The sequence below is a fragment of the Meriones unguiculatus genome, chromosome 5, assembly GCF_030254825.1.
Source record: "Meriones unguiculatus strain TT.TT164.6M chromosome 5, Bangor_MerUng_6.1, whole genome shotgun sequence".
Taxonomy (NCBI): Eukaryota; Metazoa; Chordata; class Mammalia; order Rodentia; family Muridae; genus Meriones; species Meriones unguiculatus.
The window spans coordinates 30,364,318-30,374,673 of NC_083353.1; the positions used below are offsets into that span (position 1 = coordinate 30,364,318).

Below are 10,356 nucleotides of genomic sequence, written 5' to 3' on the forward strand. Positions count from 1 at the left end.
GCAATGCAGCCTGCCCCATGCTCTGCCCCAGGGCTGCCCCCAGAGTGAAAATACAAAGACTTCTGTTTGCCACCGAGGCTCCGGGCTCCCCTCCCACCCCATCCCACACAGCCTGGCCTGTGCGTCAGCTTTCCAAAAGCGATGCAGTGGCTGTCCTAAGGAACAGATGCAGTCAACTTAGCACTGGACCTTAAAAGCCCCTCAACAACCCAGATCCTAACAATACTTAGGAAAAATTACCCAGGGGTATCTCTTGCTCTGAGGATACAGTTCAAGCAACCAGACACGTGGGTTTTGCTAAATTCTTTTATTTTTGTTTAAATTTTCACTTCAATTTTAATTCTTGAAGAACAGCCTCGACAACATATATCGCACTCATTATAAGAAGCAAAGGGTTATATCAAAAATTATTAGTATAGAATCACAGGAAATCTGGTTTGGAACCAGAAAAAAATACAAAACAGATATAGATACATAGACACAGGACAATTTTTCATAATTATTTGGAAAATGTTATTTTCCCCTAAGTCTTGTTCCTTTTTTCTTTATGCGCATACGATGTTTAAATTTTACAAAAAAATGAAAATAAAGACTAGTATTTTACAAAATGAATAACAATGTTCAGTGTGTGTGTTTCTACATAGGATTCAGTCCACTTCCATATGAGTTGTTTTCTGTACAGAATATATCCACACCCATCCACAGTAAATCCTGGAAGGTCCATTAGAGTCCTTCTATTTTATTAACTTTCTCATGGTCCTCTCTTCCATTTTATTTTTCATTCTCTCACCAGACACGAGGTCCTTTTCCTTTCCTTTCCAATGTACTTACAGATCAAATCCTAAATGAGTCTCTTTTCCTCCCGGTTTGCAGCTCAGGTTGCATTCCTGCAGAGTGCTCTGCTCTTGCCCCCAGCCTTCCTCCCCTCTGCCTGGCCTGCCTGGTCCATCATACTAGCATCCCCAAAGGCTTTTGAGTCCTTGGTCAAGGTGAGTCCTTGTAGTCTCTAGGGGTCAGGGGCAAGGGCAGGTGGAAACACCCAAGGTCTAGGAGCATTGGATGGACATGTAAGGCCAGTTGAAACTGCTCCCAGACAGCAACATATCTCGAATGAGAGTTTCGATGGGGGTTTTACCTACCAAGCGGACGAAGAAGAGCTGCTCGATGACAGAGGAGGACACTGTGCGAAGAGAGGGCAATCGCAGCAGCAGTTTGCCAAAGCGGCTGGGCTGGTTGGGGTACTGGCTTCTCACGTATTCCTCCAGTGCACATTGCGATTTCTCCTGCAGGCTTTCGATGTGAGCAGCATCCGACAGGCCACAAGCATCTGCCAGAGCAGCCACGGGAGGGGGAGACAGGGAAGGGGGACACACTGTTAGGTGAGTGAGCAGAAAGGAATATGAACCATTGATGTTTTGAGGAGAAAAGGAAAAAGAAATGGAAGAAAAAGAAAAGACCTTTCCTCTATGCCTCTTCACTCCTTTCTATGCCATTCTCTTTCCCCATCCCCTACACAAATAAAAACAAATCCAGCCCTCTTGCTGCCTAGGGGAACAGGAGAGACATACATGCACACAGAGGCACAACCTTGTCATCCCTTTGTTTTTCCTCTGTCACCTTTGGATTAACTAAAGTATGATGGTGAATCCATGTTTGCTGTGTATAGCAACCTGTTCTCTCCTGCAGGGGAGCATACTTTTGGTTATGCTCATTAAAAGAAGGGCAGTTGCTCCTTTCCCTCCTGATTTTGGGGTGCTTGGGACCTCTAAAAATACGCAGCCTTGGAAGCAGCCTTTAAAGGATTCTTGGAGTCTCCCCTCAAACCCAAATGACCCCAAGCTCCAGGAGATCCTAGACTGTGTAGTGAATTCACGTGGCAGGGGGTAAGGATTACAAGCTGGCAGATCAAGCCCAGGCTATAGCAATGTAGGATTTGAGACCAACTATGCATGCAAGCAAGAACTCTGCAACCAATCCTCAGTAAGAGCGGACACTCCTATCTGTTCCTTGGATCAAGTAATTGAAAATTGGTCACATCACTGTAAGCTGTATAATAATCAGGAGGAATGTGGCTCTGTTACTCCAGGCTTCAGGGGGAAGCGTCTTCAATGATGAGACACAAGGCTAGGTCAGAGGCAGCTGATGCTTCTGTCTCAGAAGTGGGGGAGTAAGGAATTAAGGAGGGATTTGGGGGTGATAGGTTTCCTATAGCAGGACCAAGGGAGAAGTGGACAAACACCGTTATACAATGATGGCGACTGAAAACCTTTGTGCTTATTTCAAACCAACCCAAGCTCCTCTAAAAATATTTCAAGACAGCAGATTATCCTATATCCACTAACCAGGGCCAAGCAAAGAAAAAATGTGGAGTCAGAGAGGCAGGGACGCTTCCCTCTTATTTCCTATGTTATTTCTTAATATTAATAAAACATGTTTTAAAAACAGAACGATCACAGAGGAGCCCTTAGCCCGTCAGGAGGCTGACTAGAGATCAAAGGCAGAGTTTGCTAATATATAGATCTTGGAAGAAATTTATGTATAACAGCACCTGTAAAAGGACACTGTATAATGGGGAAGTGTGACCCTAAGAAAACAACAAATTATTCAAAGCAGAATCTATGTCTGCTGTTTCCATGCTGTGTATCCTTCTAGTTTAAGAAGTAGGCTTAACAAAGCACTCTGTCACCTTCATCTACAAGGGTATGGCCTCAAGCAAATATATAAATAAAACTAGTGATAATGCAAGAACTTCTGAGGCAAGTCTCCTTTGACCTCAGGTCCAGACTGGGTTCCTCTCAGATGTCTAATTACTCCATCCAGCTGGCACAGTGCATCCACACTGGGCTGAGCTGGGAAGCCAGGGAGATTATTATGACCAGCACAACCATGACAGGAGCACCTTGAGGCTTCAGTGCTTAGGCAGGGGACTCTGAGGTCTGCCCCTGAGTCTGCTTTCTAGCATAGCCTTGCTGAATGGCCATGAAGCATACTTGTCTGTACATGCATCTTGCCTTGCATACACTTTCCGTCCCTCATGCTGCAATATGAAAAAGATCCACTGATATTCCAACAGATTTTCTTTTAAATAATCACATAACATCTCCTTAGGTCAGTAAAACATGAGGGTCCCTAGGGTACAAGGTCACTTTCATTCCCACCTTTACTCCACGAAGGCGGAGCCTAGACAAGTACAGTTGTGTCCTACACACTTTGGAGTTGGGTCTGCCCGTCAGGTACCAGCCACCCATCCCCATGGCCTTTATCCACCAGGAGTCCTAGTTCTGGCCCAGTGTAACACACTATGTAATCACTCACCCCTGCAGCTGGATTCTCCCATCTGCGGACAGACAGTATGAATGTTGGAATCAATTGGTGGGTTGTGGTGGCAAAGAGAGGTGAGCAAAGGGTATAATTTAGTACATATTTGCACCCCATGAATTACACTCCAGATAAGAAAAGGAGACAGAGTATACAAAAATCCAAGTCTCACTTTTTATATGGTAGTGTCAATGTGGGAACCTTCAATATTTCTTCTACAGTATATGGAAAAGAAATTATGTAAATAAATAATCATTACTGCTCAGGCCCTCCTGGCTTAGCCTTTGTAGTGCAGAGAATGTATTTCATGTTGTGCTTTCAGAAGAGTTTAGTGTTCAGGAAATATAGCTGTAACCAGCTGCCATAACTAGAAATCAAAGTTATTATTGTGCTGAAAATGGATTTATTGTATTTATGTTAACTAGATGGCTCTTTTCAGAGTCAGTCTCATTTATTTGAAGGAATATTTAGGTGTATGAATTAAAGAATTTTTTTCAAAGTAAGTTCAGGTCATGACCCAGTCTTTGGATGCCCTCCAGAATATTAAGGATTAAACATGCCATCCGGAGGCCAAATGTGAAAACCACCACGGGGGACCCCCATGCCAGCTTCAAACACTTAGCCAGGGCGAGCCACATTGGACAATATGTCTAAAACTGTCTTTTCCATCATTAAAAGTTTGCTTAAAAGTTGGATGACTTAGGGAAGGCTTCCCATGAATTCCCTTTTTCCCATGAATTCCCTTCTGGCTAGCAATCAAAACAAGTTTAGTCAAAAGTGGAAATGTGCTGTATGGAAGGGGGGGGTGAATTCCCACTGACAGTTCTATTTCCATTTTCAGGTATTCTGCCTGTGATTTTTTCCAACAAAATATGTCATTGTCCATTTCTCAGCACCCCTCACACCTTGAAGACTTGGTTCAAAAAACTTCTCCGGAGAACTTTTTTCTTTTTTAAGGGACTTTTCACAGGAATGCTTTAGGATAGGAAGTTTAAAATCGAAGCATGCATAATTCAACAATGTTCCCTGCAACCAGTACAATCTAGGCCTCTATCTGGGAAACGGCACAAGATCCGCAAAGTCAAAGGTATTCAGAAAACTTTAGGGGCATAAGAAGGGAAGAGAGACCTTTCCTGAGAAAACCTCTGTCCAGCTTCAAGTTACCCTTGTGCTTTAAGACACTTCCCTGGGTGAGATTTTAAAGCCCTAGCTTCTCCACACTGGCTCGCTTCCTGATGGATTTGGCTAAAGAGATGGTTAGGAGAGCGCCAGCCAGGCCTGGGCCTGCCAGAGTCAAAGGACCCTGCTCACTGCTTCCCAGGCTCTTTGTCACTTTTGAAAAACACATTTCCATCAAGAAGACTTATTAAGATAAAATGCATTCAAACGCCAAGGAAGCCATTCAATAAATCTTCCATTTGTTTTAAGTTTTGCACTTTATCCCCTTGCAAAAGATAACTCCCTCTCTCGCTAGCAGAGTTGCATTTGCACCGAAAGTAAGGGGGGGGGGGCAAGTCCTAGGCTCTGGCCACCTTGCATACAAATGAGCGGCTCTTGTCTAAATAAATTATCTGCTGTTCAGATCGATATTAATACTACATCTGCTACATTACAATGCTGTGCAAATTTAAGAGTCATTTTAATACAATATAAATATGATTCTTCAAGCACGGAAGTCAAGAAATCTTAATACATTATCCCACTGCTTCCTGCTCAACAAGGCCCTGGGAGAAAGGTTTTTGTCATCTTTTCTCAGGAATGGCTTTAATTCGGCGCTCTGAGGGCCTGGTCTAGGATAGATTTAGTGGAATGGTTTATTTGTTCTCCTGGTGGAGGAATTAAAAACAATGGTGCCAACAACACTGGTAGAATTGCAGCTAAACTCCTCACGGTGGGCAGGCCCAGCAGCACCCATCTAAGCAGCTCCGCCCCAGCCGGAGTTCTCCCCGGCTTTGTTTGCATTTCCCGTTACCTGAGGGCCCTGCTGTTTATGTGTTTCCCTCTTGTAGGTCCCAATAATAAGAGGCGGATAGCGTTCTCAGGAGCTCAGACCAGAGCCCTTCAAAGGCAACCTTAATGCACTTTCCTGGAAGTTAATTTGCACCATCTATCATAAGAGAGATTGTTAACAGGCGTGCTACCACCGCCTACCCTTAATTTGATATTTTAAAGGCACTCTTTTAAATTTCCAGTGTTCGTGTGTTTTGCATAGCCATGAAATTTATCTCCCGGCCCGGAATCCTTTCATGCTTGCGGGTTTTACAGTATTGCTTTTGTTTTTTATCTTTCTTGTTTAGATCGAATCCGTTTTTTACGACCCTCAATAACCTCAGCAACTGCAAACATGAATGGTTTCCGATAAGGGAAAATCAAGCAGCAATAAAGCGGGATTATTTATGATTTATTTCTGCGTATTCTTCTCTCTCCGCCTCTGTGTGTGTCTCTCTGTCGGGAAACTCATCCAAGGAGAGTGCCACACAGAGTAGGAAGCCACCTTCCCACGTTCTCTTCCTTCTGCATCATTCCTCCCCCAGAAGCACTGAGCTGTGGTACCCATGCACGCACGCACGCACACACACACACACACACACACACACACACGCACACGCGCGCGCGCGCACACACACACACACACACACGCACACGCACACACGCACCCGCGCCGGCAGCCGAGCGGGGGTGTCCTGCCTCTCCCCTCCCCGGTAGCCGCCTCCTCGGTGTCGGGCCGCGCGGGGTCCAGGCCACGAGGCCAGGCCGCCCGCCTGGCCCGAGCCTCCTCCGCGGCGGCGCCGCTGCGCCCCCAAGATGGCAGCGGCGCGGCCCGCGGCCTCCCCCGGCGGGCGGCGGACCGGGCAGGCCCGAGGTGGGGCGCGGGGGGCGCCCGCAGAGGCCTGCCCTCCCGCGGCCGCGTCCTCACCTGACGTGAACAGCACGATGGCTTTGAGGCAGCTGTACTCGGCCGAGTCGACGTGCAGCGCCTTGAGCTTCTCCACCTGTTCCTGAAAGATGCGGATGTGGTCCATGAAGGCCACGACGCGGTCCGCCGACATGGGCGAGGCGTGCAGGCCCGCGGCGGCCAGCAGCGGCGCCACGTGCAGCGGCATGGAGCACTGGGCCGCGTTGAGCACGAACAGCTCGCTCCAGGTGAGGCGGAGCAGGGCCACCTGGTCGGTGATCTGCAGGTCCGGGAAGAAGGGGATGTTGCGGGCCCACTCGACGGCGCTGAAGAGCAGGCGCGCGGCCAGCTCGCAGATGTTCTCGATGCCCATGATGTTGTTGGGCTGCATGCACTGGCTGCCGTAACGCGACGTGGGGTAGGGCTCCGCGCGCAGCAGCAGCGAGATGTAGCCGGACAGGTAGCAGTGGCCATTGAGCGGGTCCCCGTTCGTGAGCGCGTACTGGCCTGGATTGGGCTGGGTCGGAGGCATTCTTCCTCGCTGAACCGCTGACAAAAAGAAAGAGAGGAAAGAGGCAATGTGCATCCAGGGCGCTTGCGAACCTCGCCTCGCCGCAGCCCGCACCCCAGCGCGAGGCAGCCCTTCCCCGCAGCCCCACGCTCCGGGAGCATCTTCTGCTGGCTCTCCCTCACAGACCACACCGCCAGGACACCTGGGGCGAGGTCCTCTACCTTCCCTGGCGATGTCTCCAGCCACAGTCCGCACCCCTGGCTCTGTCAGCCAGGGAAGAGGTAGGCCTGGCTGCAAGGCCCCTAGCTCAGGATGGCCGAGAAAGCACCACCCAACCGCCCAGCTATTGAGAAGCAACACACAGATAAATGAAACCCCATTCATCCTCCCTGAATGATACAAATCAAAGTTAAAAAAAAAAAAAAAAGAAAGAAAAAAGAAAGAAAGAAAGAAAAAAAGTGAAACCCGAGAAAGGCTGTGGTGCTAGCCACAGGCTTAATGCTCTTGCAAACAAGCAGCCCTCACTACATAAAATGTTCCCGTAATCTCTAAAGTGCCACAGAATCATCTTTAAAAGGAACACGAGTTACAGATCTCACTGACCACTTGCAAGTTTTGACCACAGGCAGGCATCTCTCTCTCACCTCCTCCCCCCATCTCCCCTCCTCCTGCTTGCCCCAGACAAAGTTCTCACCATTAAAAGCAACAGAAAATTGAAAAATTTCAAGGAAAAGTTGAACTTACAGTAGCCAAACATTATTGAAAAAAGTAGGAAATATAATTAATGTCTGTCCTGCGCCGTGCGACTGCAGCCTGCAGCCAGCTTTTGCCCAGTGAATGCACGAGCTTGCAACTGCAAAAACACTGGATTCATTAACCATCTGAATGCAAAACGTAAGCATGCTTTGAGTTCTTAAAGCTGACCAAAGTTTTTTTTTTTTATGTGTATGTTTTACTTCGACAGTGCCAGCATTTTAAATTGCCATGTAAACAAAGACAACTTTGGGGGAAGTTAGGGCTACTGAACTCCCCCCACCCCCCCCAAACAGATTAAAGGTCCATGTCCAGAGAGCTGTCCTCCTTCAGGCTGTGCACTCTTTTCTTTGGTTTCTAATTCCAACAAGAGTTCCCATGCAATCTATGTTCTTGAAACACAATGGATAGAACACTTTTTCTAATTATAGTTTTGAACTTGGCAGTTATTTTTCAATTAAATGGGAGCACAATTCAAAGTTGTTGTTGTTTTCTTTCTTTCTTTTTTTTTTTTCTTTTTCCTTAGATGCCTACAGAATCTCTTTGGAGCTAGAAATGAAGTCATCATATTTGCCTTCTCCTTGAGATCTGAAGGAATTCAATTTCTTTTCTTGTGGCATATAAAATATAATTTTGAAGTCAATTACAAGAAGAAGTAATCTACATTCTGCAAAATTGACTGGTTTACTAATTTGACTATAAGATATCTTTAATGATTGCCAGGAGATAAACTTTAACTATAAACCGCTAAATATATTTGTAAGAAAAGTGCTCCATCTCATGCCACATGAACACGAAGCATATCTAAATCCAACATCAAAAGTTGTGTTTAATAAAAAAACCAAACCCCATACAGCACATAGATTAAATGATGCTGAAGTTCCTGCCAGCTGCCGTCTGTGCATTACAGCCAAATCAGAAGGATCGGTAAATGCCGTTGTAAATCGTAATTTGTATGCAGTATTTAAGCAGAGGGTGGAGTTTGATGAAGAAATAAAACGAGTATCAAGCTTTAAAAATGACACTACTATGAAGGCAGGGTTCAGCCACAAACTTTCCTTTCAAAGTATAGGGGTGAAAACAAGGCCACAGCTCGGGAGGAGGCGGCCCCGGAGCCCTGAGGAGGAGAGGGAATCAGTGAACAGGCCAGAAGGCCCCCTTCCCCCCTAATTAGACCTACAAGTGCAATAAATCTCGCTCCTCTTTTCCCAGCTAAGCTTCCTAAAGGAGGGTGGCAGCAATGAATGTGGCTCAGCGTCCTCCAGCCCCGGCCTCTCCCACCATAAAGAAAGGGGACGGGGAAGCTGAAGCGGAGGGGAGAGTGGGGTGGGAGGCGGCAGCAGCAGCGGCAGCCCAGAAGCAGTTTCCTGCGGGAAATAAGCACCCTGCCCAAGTTCATGCCAGCACAGCCCCAGGCACCCTCACACACGAGCGGGAGCGAGACACACACGGAGCACATCCACCGGAGGAAGGGAGGGATTCTGCGACCACAGCTCACGAGCCGGGGACGCGATCCTGAGCAGGCAGCGGGCGGGGTGGGGAGCCGGGAGAGGAGCGCAGGCCGGGAGGGGGAGGCAGCGGCAGCGAGCTGGGGGGGGGGGGGCACGCCGGGGGAGGTAGCAGCGAGGACGGGGGAGCCCGGGCCGGCCGGGACCGCGGGAGCCCCAGCCCCGCCGCCGAGGCCACCGGGCGAGGGAGAAAGAAAGCGCGGGGAGGCGGGCGGGCGAGCGCGGGGAGAGAGCAGAGAAGAAATATTCACCTTCCCGCCTCATGCCCACTTTGAGGCACTTCTTGAGGCGGCAGTATTGGCACTGGTTGCGGTGGTGCTGGTCGATGGGACAGTTCCTGTTGGCACGGCATGTGTAAGTTAAGTTCCTGCGGACGCTCCTCTTGAAGAAACTTTTGCAGCCCTCGCAGGTGAACTGGCCGTAGTGCTTGCCGCTCGACTTGTCCCCGCACACCACGCACTCGATGTGCTGCTGGCTCTGGCCCGAGCCGGGCGGGCCCTGGCCCTTGTCCCCCGCCGCGCCGGGGGTGGCGGGAGCTCCGGGCTGGCCCGGGGTCTGCGGCGTGTGCGGCGCGCCGGAGCCCGCCTGCTGCTGCTCGCCGCCGCCGCCGCCGCGGGCCGCCTGCGCTGCGGGGTTGGGGCCGCCGGGGTTGCCCCCGGCCACGTCGTCCTGCGGATCTCGCCAGCTGCTAACTACCATTGCCATATCTTTGGGCCCGGGGAGCGCTGGGGGGGAGCCGAGCTGCTCGCCGAGGGCCGAGGGGCGCGCGGGCGCGCCGGGAGGGGAAGGGGAAGGGGAAGGGGGAGGGGGAGGGGCGGGGGGGCCCGCCGGGCGCCCCGGGGTCGCCGCCGCCGAGCCCGGCCCGGGCCCCGGCCTCCGCCTGCGCCGCCCGCGCCGCCGCCGCCGCCGCCGCTGCCGCCTCGGCCGCCCCGCCGCTACTGCGCGCCCGGCCGCCCGCCCTGCTGGCGTTTTGTTGTGCTTCCTGCTGTTTTCTTTCTCTCTCTTTGCAGCCCCCCCGGGCTCCCGGGCCGCCCCCCCCGCACCCCTGCTCCCCTCGCCCGCTCCCCCCGCGCTCCGTTCCTGGGGGGGCCGCGCGCGCTCTCTCCCCCCTCCCCGCCCCCCGGCGAGCGAGCTCCCTGCTCTCGCTTTTTTCTTCTTCCCCAAGTTGCAAAATCAGAAATGGCACAGGCGGCAGCCGGGAGCGGCGCGGGGCGCAGCGCCGGGGGCGGCGGGCATGGGCCACGGCGCGCGCACACCCTCGCCCTCCGCCTCGCCGCTCCCCCGCGCACACACGCTCGCACCCTGGCCCGCTCCCCCGCGCCGGGGCCGCCGGCCGCTCGGGCTACGCGCGGCGCGCGGGCTCAGCCCAC

At 51.0% G+C, this 10,356-nt stretch overlaps 1 protein-coding gene across 2 annotated transcripts; it reads right to left on the reverse strand.

Moving 5' to 3' along the window:
- Positions 1 to 288: 288 nt before the first annotated feature.
- Positions 289 to 9,692, reverse strand: Nr2f1 (nuclear receptor subfamily 2 group F member 1). Of its 2 annotated transcripts, none has more exons than XM_021627924.2 (3): positions 9,238 to 9,692; positions 6,236 to 6,763; positions 289 to 1,327 (listed from the first exon to the last, which is right to left on the reverse strand). In XM_021627924.2, exons 1-3 carry the CDS (start codon positions 9,689 to 9,691, stop codon positions 1,047 to 1,049), a joined length of 1,263 nt encoding a protein of 420 aa, XP_021483599.1. In that variant the 5' UTR covers position 9,692; the 3' UTR covers positions 289 to 1,046. The 2 variants fall into 2 exon arrangements, with proteins under 2 accessions (XP_021483599.1, XP_060239591.1); XM_060383608.1 differs by lacking the exon at positions 9,238 to 9,692 and adding an exon at positions 7,470 to 8,685.
- Positions 9,693 to 10,356: the final 664 nt, after the last annotated feature.